The sequence below is a fragment of the Ammospiza nelsoni genome, chromosome 1 (genome assembly GCF_027579445.1).
Source record: "Ammospiza nelsoni isolate bAmmNel1 chromosome 1, bAmmNel1.pri, whole genome shotgun sequence".
Lineage (NCBI taxonomy): Eukaryota > Metazoa > Chordata > Aves > Passeriformes > Passerellidae > Ammospiza > Ammospiza nelsoni.
In genome coordinates this window covers 71,823,584-71,839,746 of record NC_080633.1, presented here as the reverse complement: position 1 = coordinate 71,839,746, position 16,163 = coordinate 71,823,584, and the positions used below count along the sequence as shown (strand labels likewise).

Genomic DNA, 16,163 nt, shown 5'->3' with positions numbered 1-16,163 from the left:
TCAAAACTGTGCAAACACTAAATTGAAGAGGAATAACATGAAGCAGACAGCAAAAGCACAGAGCAGCTTCCCTTCCCCACTTCTCCTGTCCCTCCCCATGGTCAGGCACCCATCTCAGAGCCTCTGCAACACCTTTCTGGGCAGCCTACAGCCCAGACAATGTGCTCCATCCTCCAGGCTATGAACAAGGCCCAAGTAATTCAATACTCAAGTGTTTGCAGTGTCTAAAAGGTCATGTCTTTGATTCACAGTTTATAAATCCTCACTCAACTGTAACAGCAATTTTTCCTTACATATTCATTCTCACAAAGCCATAAATATACACATAATAAAGCCTGAACAAGTTTTCTAAAATACTCCTTAGGCTCTTAGTGTGTTTGATGTCTTTTTTTGATGGTAGGTTTCCCAAATACCCACTGTTTACAATAACACTTCAAAACAGCAGTTTTGGAGGTAGAAACACACAGCCAAACTTGAATCCAAAGGGATTTTGGGGGGTTGTTTTGTTTAATTCAGGTCTTCACCGGATTTCATGGGTCATTACCACATTTTTGGTGACACTGAAAACATTTCCAAGTGCCCATTCACACTGCTGTACTACCTTTACTTAAAATCCCAATTTAACAAACCCTTATAAAGCGGGATTTTTCTGGGCAAAGCTACATCTGAATGTAACACACAAGTAACCATTAACTACTAATAGTTACAGGCTGTTCTCATTAAAAAACATTCCCTTGAAACTGGAATGGACAGATACAATTTCAGAGACCTGGCAGAGGTCTTTAAGTACAAGCTACCAACATTATGTGTCTCAACATCTTCATTATTTGGCTCCCACAAAATATAAAAATATTTTAGAGGTTAGAGTTAACAAAGCACTAAAATTCGTTTTTAAGGTCTAAAAGCAAACATAAAAATCATAAGTGCCGTCAAGTTTCTTTTGAAAGGAGGCGAAAGTCACCCTTCAATAAACATATATAGACAAAGATTCTTTCAGGCAGCTCACTTTTAGAAGAAAACTTAAGCAAGTGTTGGTAGAACTCACAGATCAGCAATATTTTAAAGTAGAAATCAGATTTTCTTCAGATAGTTCTCCATTATTTTGTTCCCTGTGCCCTAATTGAGATCCCAATCAGATTAAAAAAGCTCCCCTATTTCCTTATAGGACCCACTTGAACACATTAATTCATCTACTTCAAGCATTCAGCACAGAAAAAAAGCCCCAGTATGTACCTAATAGAATTAACTTACTGGAATGAAATTAACTTTGGCTGTGGGAGCTGAAACAGAAACCTCCTTAAAGCTTGGCTTAAACTGTGTGTTCAGTGGGTGAGAGAATGGCTGACACTGCACCAGGGTAGTGCAGAAAGAAAGAACAATTTACCCACCCATGACCCCACCAAAGAACAGAAGGAACCTGAAACTGCTCATATGTTTCAGTTCATTAAACTTTCAGGCATTAGCTCAAGATTTAACCCTCCTACCAAAATCAACACAGTAAAAACAAACTTTTTTCTACTAATTTTTCAGCTCAAGGATCATAAATTTACAAGTTCGTAAAACAAAACATGCATAGACTGAAAAAAATGTTTACACCACCCCTTCCAAAAAAAGACTCTGCAGATTTTTTTTGTACAAGCCCATGTATTTTGGACTCTTAGCTTTCTGAGATGTATTTAGATATGTTGTTCTTCAGACATAGAACTCAAATCCTTTAAAAGTTAGAAGGAGACAGCAACTCCACTAAGAGGCAAAGCAGCTTGATGAACAATCTGCCTCTCTTAGAATGACTACTGAATAATTAACTCGCAGCTGTCTGCCTCACCTAGACCTACATAATGCTCCATTTCCAGAACTCATGCAGCTTTTTCTGCCTCACACATCTCTGAGGCACTATCAGGTTTTATTCTCTGGTTTCTCAGAACAATACCCCTTTGGCACATAAACTCTTCTAAGCATATTGTTACAAGCACATTTTTCTACCTACACTCTTCATTCCTGGAATACACATTTCAGCAAAGACAGCTTTTTCCCAGCAATCCATAAATTATTTTGGAGCAATCGGGTGACATCTGTAAATATTTCATTTAGTTTCACAAACCCAAACAAACCTCTTCCAAAGCACGGAAACAATGGGACGCTTTTACATCGATTTTCAGCGTGGAAGAGTGAATAAAGTTAGTCCTTACTGGCACGGAGAAGTGGACAGAAATGAGTTTGGGAAGAGAACGGCAGGCGCGGGCGCCGCAGAGCGCGGGGATCGCCGCCAGAGGCCGCTGCAGGACCCGGCAGGAGGCAAAGCACCGGAGCCGGCTAACAATAAACTCACTCTGAACGCGCTCTAACCCTCCAGAAAGGAATGGGAAAAGCAGAAGGTTTCCTTAAAGGTTCTCAATTCCACCGAAGCAGCAACGCTAATATGTTTTTGTCCCCATTTTTGTTGTGGTCCCACTGGAATTTTGAAGCATTTTCAACACACTGCTATTTTACATTACACTACAACCAGTTCATGCTCTGCCACTTAAGCTCTTTTTAGTGGATCAACAACATGAAACAACACAGCAGTAATAAAATCCAAAGTTTATTACAGGACAGAAAGCTAAATTGAGTATAAAATTTACAGAAAAGTTATGCAAATCCAAAACTCAAAAGCACTGTCTTTTATGGCAACCACCATGTGAATGGAAGAGTTTGGAGTGAGTACTCTGGAGGGCTTTTAGATCTCCATGTCACTGCCAACCATTCACATTATTCTATTACCAAGAGTTCAGCCCCAATATGCAGGTCCTAGTGGATCAGCTTTACAAAGAGCTTCCATTGGTGGGAATGGAACAACATTTTCAAAGAAATTAAACAGAAACCAAAGCTGGCCCTGTTTTGCAGTTTCCAGTGAGCTGAACTTCCTTCAGTGGCACACACTTCCTGCTGCTACATTCTGGCTGCAAGCGTTTTGCCAGGTAACACACAAAGTAACCATCTTGCATCCTGTTTTTAAAAGTGATAACTTCACACTTCCAGACACACAACTTCATGGACTCATAGAATTATTTAGGTTTGAAAAGACCTCAAAGGTCATTGACTCCAGCTGTTAACACAGCAGTGCCAAGTCCACTGCTAAAACACATTCCCAAGTGCCACATTCACATGTCTTTTGAATATTTCTAGGGATGGTGATCCCGGCAATTTCCTGGGCAGCCTGTTCCAATGCCTGATTGCCCTTTCAGTGAATAAATTTTTACTAATATTCAATCTTACGCATATTAGAAGAAAAATCAGTGGCACAACTTGAAGTGATTTCTTTTCCTCCTATCACTTGTTACCTGGGAGAGGAGGCCAATCTTCACCTTGCTACTGCCTCCTTTCAGGTGGCTATAGAGAACAGGAAGGTGCCCCCCAAACTTCCTTTTCTCCAGGCTAAATGACCCAGCTCCCGCAGCCATTCCCCATAAAACCTGTGCTCCAGACCCTTCACCAGCTCCATTGCCCGTCTCTGGACACGCTCCAGCACCTCGATGTCCTTCTTGTAGTGAGGAGCCCAAAACTAGACACAGGATTCAAGGTGCAGCCTCACCAGTGTTGAGTACAGAGGGACAATCCCTGCCCTGGTGCGATTGTTGATACAGGCCAGGATGTCATTGGCCTTCTTGGCCACCTGAGCACACTGCTAGCTCATCTTCAGGCCACTGTCTATCAGCACACCCAGGTCCTTTTCTGCTGGGCCAGCTTCCAGACACTTTTCCTGCATCCTGTAGCACTGCCTGATGCAACAGATCCCTCGGCAGAGCCCTGTCACCCTCTGAGCCAATGGAAGCATCATTCCACTCCCTGTTCCCTTCATCTGGCTCAGGGCTGTATGTCATGAGGGCAACTGGCTTTGTCATTAAAGAGTGAGGAAAAGAAGATGTTTTGTACCACAGCCTCTTCCTCATCCTTTACCACTGTTTCCTCTTGCATTCCACAAAAGGATAAACAGCCTCCTTAGCTCTCACTTTGCTGCTGATGTATCTGCAAATACATTTGGTTGTCTTCTACAGCAGTAGTCAGATTAAGTACTAGATGGGTTTTGGCCCTTCTAATTTTCTCTCAGCATAACCTTACAACATCCCTGTAGTCCCCCTGAATTGCCTGACCCTTCTTCCAGAGGTCATTAAGTTATTATTCACCTGTATTTGTGCCCTCCCTAACACCTGATGCTGGGACACGGCTCACACACCCACCGGGAACGCGAAGTTACAGAACGACCTTGGCTGGAAAAGGCCTCTGAGATGGTGACATCGAGTCCAACCCATGACCGAACCCACGACACCTAGACCATGGCACCGAGTGCTGCATCCAGCCTTTCCTTAAACACCTCCAGAACAGTGACTCCACTCCTTTAGCAGTCCAAGGTCCACCCCCGGGGCCCTCGCTGGGCGCTGCTTTCCCCGGGTAGCCCCACCCTGGCCCAGCCAACACAACCCGCCGAGGGTCCGAGCCCCCAGCCCGCCTCGAGGACCAAGCCGAGTCCCGCATCCCTCCCGTCCCAGCAGCGCCCTGAGCCCCTACGGGCTGGGCGGCCGCCGTGGAGGCTGCGGAGCGAACCAAGATTTGCGGAAACGGGGAGGCGCAGCCCGTGCCCGCCCCCATTCCCGGTGCCTCAGGATCGGCCGCCCCCATTCCCGTGGCCCCAGGATCGGCCGCCCCTGTCCCGGTGCCTCAGGATAGGCCGCCCCCTCCCCACGGGAAGCGCACGGTGCCCACGCGCCAGAACTCACTCCTCCTCCCCCGCCGCGATCCGCTTCCGCTTCCGCCCTCCGCCGCTCCCGGCCCCGCCCCGGACCGCGCCCCGCCGCGGGCGAACTCCGGAGCCCCGCCCCCTGACTGTGGCCGCGCCCCTCAGCGTCGCTCCCTCTCCTCGGGCCCCGCCCTGCGCGGAGGGGGCGGGCGCGAGGCCCGGAGGGGGCGGGGCCGCCCGCCGGGGCACGGCTCGCGGTTGGCCGCGGGAAGTCTCGCGCGAGCGGCGATCCGGAAGCGGCAGCAGGGCGGGTGGGAGGCCGCCGAGGAGGCGGCGGCGGGGAGTCGCTGTGGCCGCAGGTGGCGGCAGCGCCCGCGGCAGCAGCGGCGTCGTCAACATCATCAGCACCATCGACAGGAGCCTGGCAGCGGCTCGGGCCCCGGCCCCGCCAGGAGGGAGGTTCTGCGGCGGCGTCTCCGCTCAGGCTTTGCCGCGGTAGCGTCCCGGCAGCGGTCGCGCCGCGGCGGACTGTAAGATGGCGGCGGCGGCGGCCGGCGGGGGCGGCAGTGTGAACCCCTTCCTCAGCGACTCGGAGGAGGACGAGCCCGAGGAGCCCCGGCCCGGCGGCGGCAGCAGCAGCAGCACCGAGCCGGGCGGGCCGGCGTACCCGCAGCAGCAGCCGGAGCCGGCGGCGGGGAGCCCCGAGGAGCTGCCGGGTCTGCGAGCGGCGGCACCCGGCGATGCTGCCGCGGGGGCCGGGGAGCTGCCGCGGGTGCCGATGGACGCGATAGCGGCGCAGCTGCTGCGGGACCAGTTCCTGCTGACGGCGCTGGAGCTGCACACGGAGCTGCTGGAGAGCGGCCGGGAGCTGCCCCGGCTCCGCGATTTCTTCTCCAACCCGGGCAACTTCGAGCGGCAGAGCGGCACGCCGCCCGCCGGCGGGGCCCTGGGCAGCCTGGGCGGCAGCAGCGGGCTCGGGGGAGCCGGCGGCAGGGAGCCCGGGGCTGGGCAGCTCAGTAAGTGACCCTGGCTCGGGGCCGGGGGCTCCGGGAGGCGGGGACAGCCGCCGGTGGGAGCACGGGGCTGGGCGGGGATGGCTCTCGGTGTCGCTGGGCGGCCGGGAAAAGCGCTTGGCATCGCTCCTTCAGTCGTTCCTTGTTCTCTGTAACCTGTGCGGGACTGGCGGAGGCTGTAGGAGCGGTGCAGAGGGACTGAGGAGGTGCGCTGCCAGATCCGGTGTTACCCTGGTGCCACAGGCGTAGTTTCATCGAGCTTCGGTATCCCGGTGAGCGTCGCCGGTATTTGCCAAATGTGGGAGAAATTATTTCCAGCAGTGTCTTTAGCGCTCACTGCCAAGAGATAAGTCGTACGGTGTTGGGAGAAAGAATGGGGTGTTAAGCCGTGAGTGCCACATGTAAAGTATAAAACCTGTCAGAATTGGGGTGTAAGGAGCCAGGGTGTTATTTCTGGTGCTGCAGCTAAAGACAGGTCTGAGTTTCACAGCTCTTGCACAACTAGTACAATGCTTCCTATAGTTAACACTTCCATGTTTACCAAGTGTCTGCAATCTTTGGCTAGCCAAGGAGATGGGGAACTCGGTAAATATACTGAGTTGGTAAAAGTTTAGGGAGCAAAAGGAGTGCAGGCGTTTGGACAGTTGTCACACAGCTGGCCTTAACAGCTTTTGTGTTTTAAAAGTAGCACACATGGCTTAGGATAAAATCACCTCAGTGTCTTGTCAGTGTTGCTGTCCGGACACATCGGGTTCTAAAAGGAGATAGCCTGTGGAGGTGGCTTTGGGAAAGAGAAGCTGACCAGCCACCTGAGTTTGAGGACTTAATGAACTCGTGGGAAGGCGTTGAAAGGAATTGTGGGTAGCAGACAGGTGAAAGACATAATTATGTCCAAGATGCCTAAAGGCATTTTGTGAATAGTCCTATATTTTCATTTAAGAGTTTCTGATGTTGGAAAGACACAAAGTTACACTTTAAATTTGGAAATAACTAGTAGCATCTGCATGGCTGGGATAATAGACATCTGAACTTCAACTTGTTAGTGCAGTTGAAGGTCTTTTAAAAAATGTATGGCTTCTTTTAAAATTCCTGCTGTGTTGTTTATATTCTGTTTGTCTTGCTTGTGAATTATTAGAATTTCATACTTCTCTTTGTCCAATTGAGAGCTGCAGTGTGGTCTTCTTCATGATATGATTAGTGAACATTGGAAAAACTTGTGCTTCAGGGCTTTGAACTGATAAAAATTTCTGTTTCATCCCCAAGCTGCTTCTTTGGGGATTCCAGTCAATTAATCTGATTGATTAAATATTCTCTTTTCTTTGTTAACATAGTATGTTGTTTCCAGTTATTGACACTGCACATACTCCAGAATTAGAAAAGCAGCAGCCTGTGTAGCTGTGTTGTTATGCATGGAAAAAAAAAAGACCCCTTGCAGTCTTAGAGCAATGTGCACTTATGTAAGAACATCTTAATTATTATTTTACTGACTTGCTAATTGATAGGTGCCTGTGGGATGTCCATATTAAAAAAAGGAGGGAGGAGGCCGTAGCAGTGGGGAGAGAGAGAAGGGGGGACTAACACTTAATTTGGACAAGTTTAATAATACTGAAGTGCTGAAATTAAATACCATGCTAGACCTTATGCTAAAGGTGTGTCTTGAAGTCTGATATCTGCAATAAGTTAGAGTGCATTTCAAAGGATTTTTTTTGTCTCAACAGTGATTCAAAAGGCACTTCACATTAAGTGACATTGAAAGGTGACAGATGCAGAACAATGAAAAAATATTTTTATATAGCTCAAGTAGCTTTTTTAACTTGGTGCCATCAGACTTGCTTGCAGTCTGAAGTCTGGCATTGAGCTAGCAATTGTGACAGCACTGTTCAGACTGAATCTGACTGAACAAGAGCTGATAGTCTTGTGCCTCTGCAGTTATGTCATTTTCCAAGTACTAAAATGTAGATTGCAGAAGACTCTGATGGGCTGAAAATCATGGTCTTTGGAAGAGTTCCCTCACTTTTTTCCTGAGCATCTGGTATTACTTCATTTAGGTAGGTAGCTGAGCTGTAGTTCAGATCCAAGAATAAGTCTGAACAGTTTCCTAAGTTAGTCAAAATGTCCAGTTTTGTTGAGAGATCCAGTCTCTTGTACCTGTCTTTATAAGAGAGTTGTGCATATACCTTCTCTTGCTTTAACATGCCCAAAGGTATTTGAGAATGAACTACTAGTTTTCTTAATAGAAACGATGGATGTAGAAAGTAGTGCAGGTTGGCATGATTGCCATTTCAAGGTCATGTGAATTTTATGCCTCAGTGAAAAAAATTCATAACATCATTAAAAAAATTATTTCTATTTATTTCTGAAGTCAGAATTTGTTCTCAGTGCTTTGTAGCTGCTCCTCCCAGCCCCCAAGTTAGATTAATTTCTCTGGCCTTATTCTGACATTTTTCATAATGGGAGTGGATGCAGAAAGAGTATGACTGGCAATTCTTATTGAATGTGAAGTATGTTTGGAATGCTGCCTGAGGATTTCCACTGAGCAGTAGGAAGCTTTCGTACTTTACGTGCTGTACAGAATGGGAGAATTTCAGTACAAGTGTTCATTGCCTCAAAGGACTCTGAGAAGTGCCAGTCACTCTGAGTGCGTGCTGCTATTTATTTTGGTGTGGTTTTATTTCTTCATCTTGCAAGACTGTTACAAAAAGATTTTGCTCAAATGTCATTGGATTTAAACAAGCAGCATCATGTGGTCAGCGAGTGACTTAGAAGCTGTTTTGTCTTTGAACCATGCTTCAGAGCTCTTGGTTGCAACAGCAAATGACAGTCAGATGACTGGGATTTCTTAGTTCTTTGCAAAAACACCCTTCCTCTTTCCAGCAGCAGCAACATCACATCTACAAACTGAGATTAAGATATATTGTAATGAAAAATGTTTCTTGTGTCTAGCAAATTTGCTTTTCTTGTTTGAAGCATGTGAAGGAGATGACACTGTTCTGTTAGATGCCCAGCACTGTGTACAGTCATCCTTCATGTCCTGTATTTCAGCAAGATGTTCCCAAACTTCTGAGAGCTTCTTCCACTGGTTTCAATAGCAGTAGTTTAATATCTGCTAGAGCACTGGATACCACTTTTCTAATGCTACTCATGTGGGCGGTATGGTTTGGAAATCCCTTCTTACTGTATTCCAGATCTTTTACAAGGCTTTAGTCAGCATCTATACATTAATTATTAATTTTATTCCTATCATTTTTGCATAAGAAGATATAGTACCAATTGAGAAACTCAATTTAGAAACTGAGTGTCTCAAAATTTAGAAATAAAACTGTGGCTCAAATGTCTCATCTGTGTTCCTGGACCACAAATGTGTTTATTATACCCATGACTGTAATTCAAGCTTGTGCATAGTGGGTGAAGAAAACTTCTTTTTAATGTGATTGATACGATGCCCTTTGGTTGCTGTGTTTGATTAATGCCCTTTCCTGAAGGAATGCAGCTTACACTGGTAGGACTAATGTTAGTCTTAAAATTTGCTATTTATTTTTTTCTTTATTGCTACATAAGTGCAACATTCCCAAAATTTGAAATAGCTTTAATGAAAATCATAAGAGGTTTGAGCACTTAGATTGCAGTTGTGATTTTCAGGAGATAATTTTTTTCTAGTTATTGCCATAATAAAATTTTTTATAGCTTTCTGGGGTTTTGATTCCAGTTACATGAAACTAATCCATGAGTACAAAGATATGAAATATTGCTGCTTCTTCATAGTAAGCTCCAGGATTTGTTTATGATTTGGGGTGTTTGATTTTTCTTTGGGAGCTTTTTTTGGGGGTGGTGTGGAATATTCTAATTCATTGCTCCTTTTGCTTGTAGCCTCTGAAATTCAGATGGATCCTACTGGAAAAAGCCAAGTGGGAAGAGTATACTTTGTGAGAAGGGGGTGTCTTGGTAACAACTCTTCTCAATCCTGAATCACAAACGTTGTAATTTTGTGTGGAGCTTTGCCATGACCGGTGTTTCAACTGAGTTGAAATATAGCAGAACAGGGCTACTTCCAAATAGTTCATTATACTCAGTTTAAATAGCAGTCTAAATAAAACAGGAAATTGAGAAGATGGCAAATAATTTTTGTTCTAATGACTACTTCTTAGGTGTTTTGGTGTTGTCAGCTGAAGTCTTTGGCTTGTTACTATATGAAAGGAAGCAGAAATACCTAGTCCTGTTGGCTGGATCTGCAGATAATGGGAAGTAGACTGGCAACTTGTGAGTAAGAGTGGTTTTACTGCCTGATTTGGAATACGTGTTCCCTTGAGAAAGGATGGAATGGAAAGGTGCAGATAAATAGGCAAAGCTGCTGCTAATCAACAGAGGGGAAAGGCTGATTGCTGTCACTTTTAATGAAGACAGAAAACATTTGAACGAGTTGATGTTTGTATGTAATGCTGAAAGAAAAGGAAGCAGAGTTCACTTGAAACCTGGCAGAAAAGAGCAATGCCTGGAGGAAACCTGAGAGGTTTGATAGTGCTCTGATGCTGGCTTTACCGAAAGAGAAGCCAGGTGAACTTTTCCTGTTGTGACTTCTTTAAACCCACTCCATTTTACTGACACTGGTGTTTCTGACAGGTTTTCAGTAACATGCACTTACAAGCTGCTTATGTTAAGGCTTTTGCAACTGTTGGAAGTGTCAAATGACTAAAACTGGGTGTGCTGGAAGCTGTCCTTGATGGATGAGTCTAAGCTTTGGGTGATGTAATGGTAGATTGTTCAGGAGACAGGTTAGTCCCCATAAGTATGTAACTACACAAAGAAGTAACAAGATAAGGTAGCCTGATAAGCATGACAATTATGGACAAAGGAGGAGAGAGTAGAAGCCTCTCTTATTAGGCAGGTCAATATCAAGTAATCCACTGAGTAGTGAGTGACTGTGATGACTATGTTGTATTTTCCCATATCCTAACTTAGTGCATGTTGTGGTTCTTTTAGGATCCTCAGAGCTATGACATAGGGAATTTAATTACTTTTGTCCTGGCTTCTGTTCTATTCCTGTGCTGGAGTTCCTGTTACTTTTTGATGCTGGGGAAAGCAGAAGTGAACCTCTCTATATATGCACTGTAGCTAGTTCAGTTGTGTGTGTGTTTAACCATCCTGTGGCTGAAAGCTTCAGCAAAACAAGCTGGATTTATGCTGAAGCAGCACACCATCCTTCTGATGGTTTTGCTATTAGGGAAAGAAGAGATTGGCTTTTGGTAGGTGGAAAGAAGGAAATTTACAATGTTGAGCTAGAGCTTTGCATTTCAGAACCAACCATTGGCAACCTTTCCTAAGTTCTCCCATATGTAATTTCAATTCTGTGTAAGTTATACCAAATTTCCTGTAGCTTTTTTTCCCTCTGAGAATTGCCTTTTTCTAAACTGAAGATGTGACTCATAAACTCTGTCCAGCTGAGAGAAAGCTTGCTGAAAATTTTACATGAGTTTCATTCCTGATAAAAAGGTTTGTCTAGTATTTGAAAGCAAGTTATTACTATGTTGGAAGCTGAGCTGTGTACAGTCTGTCTCTGTTAATTGAAAAATTATACATACCGGACTTCTGTGTTCTGTAAACACAGAATTAATGAAAATATGGGAAAAAATCTTTCCCAGGATCTTCTTATACTTCCCAACTAAATTAAAATCTTTTTACAACATCTGAATTAGGTAACTTGTATCTGTGGATCTCTTTAAAATATAGCATGAGGTATATTTTTTTTTTTTTTTTTTTTTTTTTTTTAATGAGAAGTCCTGAAACCTTATACTGCTGAGTTCTATCTGACAATTCCTTGTCTTCAAGGTGTTACTTGTATTTGGATTTCTAGTGTATTGTAAAGTTGCAGTTTTGAGAAACTGAGCTGACATCTCCTCTAGCACAGGTTAAAACACTGAGTAATTCAATAAAGTTTGTAGGCCTTATGTATTTATTTATGATGTGAATGCCTGAGACATGCTACTAAGTATATTGAGTGTGTTGGACAAATAGTTTAAAAAAACTAATTAATTTTTTTTTAAGACAGACCTAGTTGAAAAAGTTTGTAAGAAATAGTGAACCTTTTCTTCCAGTGCACTGTAGGGTAGAGGCAATTTTCTTCCTCCCTTCCTGCAATATAACTCTGCATGATAGTGATGCAGCTGATTACTTTGTTGTTGAATTGAAGGAAATACTGTTACGTAAAAAGTCACAGAACAAGAATTTTGTATTTATATAACAAGTACTTTTTCATCTTGTTTGATGTTAGAGGAGAAAGAAAGCTATGAGCTGTTTTGTCATTTGAAAAAAAACTTTTGGAATAAGAGAAACCATGGCAAGAATAATCTCAATCACAGCATGGCTGAGGTGGAGAGGGACCTCTGGTGATCATCTGGTCCAACCTCCTGCTCAAGCACAACTACTGTGACCTACAGCTGCTTTCCCAGGATCATGACCAGATGGCCTTTTAAGTATCTCCAGGGACAGACTCCCTCACCCCTCGGGGTAATCTCTGACAGTGCTTGGTCACCCTTACAGTACAAGTGTTTCCTGATGCTCCAAAGGAACCTCCTGAGTTTCAGTTTGTGCCCACTGTCTGTGGTCTGTCACAGGTCACCACTGAGAAGAGCCTTGCTCTGTTCTCTTTGTGCCCTCCTTTCAATTATTTATACACATCATCAGACTCCTCCTGAGCCTTCTCTCCATGCTGAGCAGCTTCATCTCTCTCAGCCTTTTCTTATAGAAGAAATGCTTTGGTCTCCAGTTGCAAGTTTTGGGTGGTTTGTTTTTTTTTTTTAATTTTCTGGCAACCATATGGACACAAATTAAGTTTTAACTGGAAAATTTACTACTGTCCTTAGATAAATATAGAAAGTGGGCAAATGAGAACTTACTGAAATTTAAATATGAAAAAAACTGAGGCAATACAGTGCCTGAGAATAAAGATAGATATTATCCATACACATTAAGTAGTCCTTCAGCAAGGGCAGCCATTTAAGGACTAAATTGAGACAATTTTGCTTTATGTTTGCCTTTAACAGAAAGCTGGGTTACTGCGACGAATGGAAAACTCCTTGTGGTGCAAGTTAATTGGATGCATTTTGGACAATGCAGTCCTGCAGCATCAAGCATATGGAGTTAATGTGATGCTGGTGAAGCTTTGTGATTTCTGCTAAAGCCAGCTGGGGTCATGGGCTGGAAGGAGTACCTCCATGCTATGCCTGGCCCTTGGCTGTTCTGTTTTGGGAAGGTCTGCTTGCTCAAGAGCGCTGCAGCTTGAGCTACTCCTTGCACACCTGTAGGGGGTCAGGCTGGGTTTCATGCTTTTCCTAAGGGAACACCCCTCTGGACCTCAGTGTTCACTGCTGCAGCATCCAAATGCTTTGTGCAGGGCTGGCTTAATTCGTTCAGACTCAACTAATTTGGATGCTGCCTGAGAACGTCTATGCAATAAGTCTCTCTCCAAAAGCAGCCTGGTTTTGGTATGGCTCTCCAGGAGATCAGCCCAGGTGCATCTGTATCATAACCCAGTTCTGTGAGTGTGTTGTTTCTGTGCTAGGGTGCACAATCTTACCTATTTTCTACTTGTAATTTCATTTTTCTGATGAGCTTCTGCAGTGTGCCTGTCATGGGAGTGAGAGTGATGCTTTTCTATTGCAATGTGTCTGCAAAATAATTGTTTTACATATCTGGTGGTTGGGTTTTTTGTTGTGGTTGGTTGGTGGGATTTTGTTGGTTTGTTTGGGGCTTTTTCTTTTCTTGGCCAGCAAGTGTATATTAGTTTTCTCTAACCAACTTTAGGGGCTTACCCTCATATGCTTCCTGTGAATTTTTATAACTTGCTATAAATATGAAGTAGGAAAGTGTATTAATCATCTGTTTTTAATCTGGTTTGGATTGCCTGTCATGGACTAGTATTGAATGTCTGTTCTTGATAAGTAGATTGTTCTGACAGCTTGGAAGTTCATTTTATTCTAGTAGCTTTAATTAACCAAGTTTTCATTTGATGAGGGTCTGAAGTCTTCAGAACATGGGGATTTGGAAAATTCTGCAGGTCTGATTGATTAAGAACATCTGGGAGAGAGCAAAAGAGGCACTTGAGTTGCAAAGCAAGGTTGGTAGGTCAGGTGCTTATGGTTTAGTGCCTGATGCAATGAATTAATTTAAGGCTTTTTGTTCCATCCCCAAGTTACCATAGCAATGTGGAATGTGTTGATCTGGTAAAATTTACTCTACAAGTTCAAGTTGGTTTAAAAAATTGTTGTGTAAGTCTGTTTCTACTGTAAAGGTTGTATGCTAGATCACATGTCTGCTGCAATGGATCAGGTTTGCTTTGCTGAAAGATCCAGCATCAGTAAGCTTGGAACAAGTTGAAACATAACAAATTTTAAATGCAGCAGACTTTTAAAACTTTTCAAAGTAATACTGCTCCAGAGATGTCTTATGAAATGTGGTATGGTTAAAATAAATTTGCAGTTTTATTTATGGGGAATTAAATAGTTTAATTTATTCATATGTATTGCACAACATAGCTATTTCAGTTGCTATATAAGGTAGTCACAAATACAAACTGTGAACTGATGATCTCTTATTAAAGAATTAGTGATGCCTGATTGTTTGATTTAATGTAGGAAGGACTTTGTTAAAACTTGGGGTTTTCACATTATCCCATCTTCTATCACATGTGATCACTCTCTCTCACAATTTGGTTTATTCACATACACGTGTGTGGTTCAGTACTAATATGGGGCTTAAGCATGTACAAAGAAGTAAAAGAAGTAATTTCTTTTTCCCAATTAGCCTCCATTCCCTGTTTCCTTGACTTCTGTTATTTTGTGCCTGTGATATTGTGCAGAGTAGCTGAAAATACAAGTTATTCAAGGACATACTTTTTCAGACCAGTAGCTCTAGAACAGAGCAGGCCATCTGCAGCATGACCCTACTGGCTAGTTTACTCTAGGTCTGGAATGTTTAAGGTAGATAAAATACCTCACTTGCAGACTTCTTTACTGCCAGCAGAAATAGACCTCAAATGTGTATTTATACATCTGCATTCCCTTAGGTCTCAATTTCAATAATTGTTTTATTGTATCTGTAGCACAGAAGAAAAGGAAAAAGTGTCAGACCTGAGTAATTTTCATAGAAGCTTCTCAGTTGGGATCTGTTGTCAGAATACTTGCTAGTTTGTCTGTATCTTTGCATTTAAAAATTAGGCTGGGTGCCCTGAAAGTAAAGATAATCTATACCCTATAAAATATTAGTATTGTTGTCCTTTGCCAATGTCTATGAAACTTTTTTCTGACCTGTGATTTGAAGACACCTTTAAGTTTTGGCTTTGATCTCTTCATGACATAGTTTGCTTTTAGACAGAGAGGTTCCTCCATGCAAGGAGGGGTTTATGTGTATATTGGGAGGAGGGGCAGCTTCACTCATAGGAATAGCACAGCTCATCAGGAAAAACTTGTGTGTTTTCTAAAGTTAAATGGAACTATATGGTTATTTCAAAGCTTGTCTTAGTAACAATCCATGGCTTGTTGGTTGAAAAACATTGCAGTAGGGGCTTTTATAGCTTCTCACTTTTCGGAGATCTGAAAGAGTATCTCAGAGTAACATGGGTTTTTTCCCCACATGCAGCTGTAATTGCTTTTCTGACATTTATAATCCCTAACAACTTTCTTTGTATGATAGTTTATAATTTTTGGAATCTAATTTGCTGCTGTGTGTTAAGTGTAGCATTTGTTGGTTGAATTATCCTGTTTTGTTTGGGGTTTTGATTCATAGTAAAATTCAAACCTTAGCAATTCTCTATTTTAATAATTTTGTTCTGCAAAACAGATTTTCAGTGCCCAGTTCAAGAATGAAATGCAGCTTATTTCTGTTGTTGCAGAGAGTTGTATTCTGGAGTTGTATTGGGTTTTTTCTTGCCTAGAAGTAGCTGTCAGGATGGTGATGCTAAGGAATGATTTTTGATGGCCTCAGTCATTCACTTATGTAACTTTCAACGTCTGGTTTTATTCAGGATAAGCTAGAAGGCATTAACCTGAGATGGCTTCTAAGTAGGGTTGTACCTGACACTGAACTGGCAGGCCTTGTTAAATGTTTGTCCCTAGTGAAATCCAATGTAGTGAAAATTTAATTTGTGAAGAGAGTGCATTATTATTAAATAAAATTACTACTGGTGGATTGAGTTGCTTGTACAATAATTCAAACACTAATGTTAAAACACTTTAACTTTATCTAAAGTAAAAGAAAAAGAGAAGAAGACTACATGCAATAAAAATTCTGTGCTTCTGGAGCAGAGCTGTGCTTGGATGATTATTCAGAGTTAGTGATATAAATCTTCATAGTATCCAATAGCATGAACAATGTCTTAACAGTTTTCCCAAGCCTTTGGTATGTTCCTGTTTGATAATGCTGCAGTAAATGACAAATACAGTTGT

General features: G+C 43.1%; 1 protein-coding gene across 4 annotated transcripts in view; it reads left to right on the top strand.

The window, feature by feature from the left end:
- The first annotated feature begins 5,181 nt into the window (after nt 1–5,181).
- The window catches only part of RELCH (RAB11 binding and LisH domain, coiled-coil and HEAT repeat containing), a 76,680-nt gene continuing 65,698 nt past the window's right edge, over nt 5,182–16,163 (top strand). For all 4 annotated transcript variants that reach the window (XM_059475939.1, XM_059475898.1, XM_059475914.1 and 1 more), the window contains exon 1: nt 5,182–5,730. In XM_059475939.1, the coding sequence (XP_059331922.1) occupies nt 5,250–5,730 (481 nt within the window). In that variant the 5' untranslated portion in view covers nt 5,182–5,249. The remainder of the gene's footprint in view (nt 5,731–16,163) is intronic.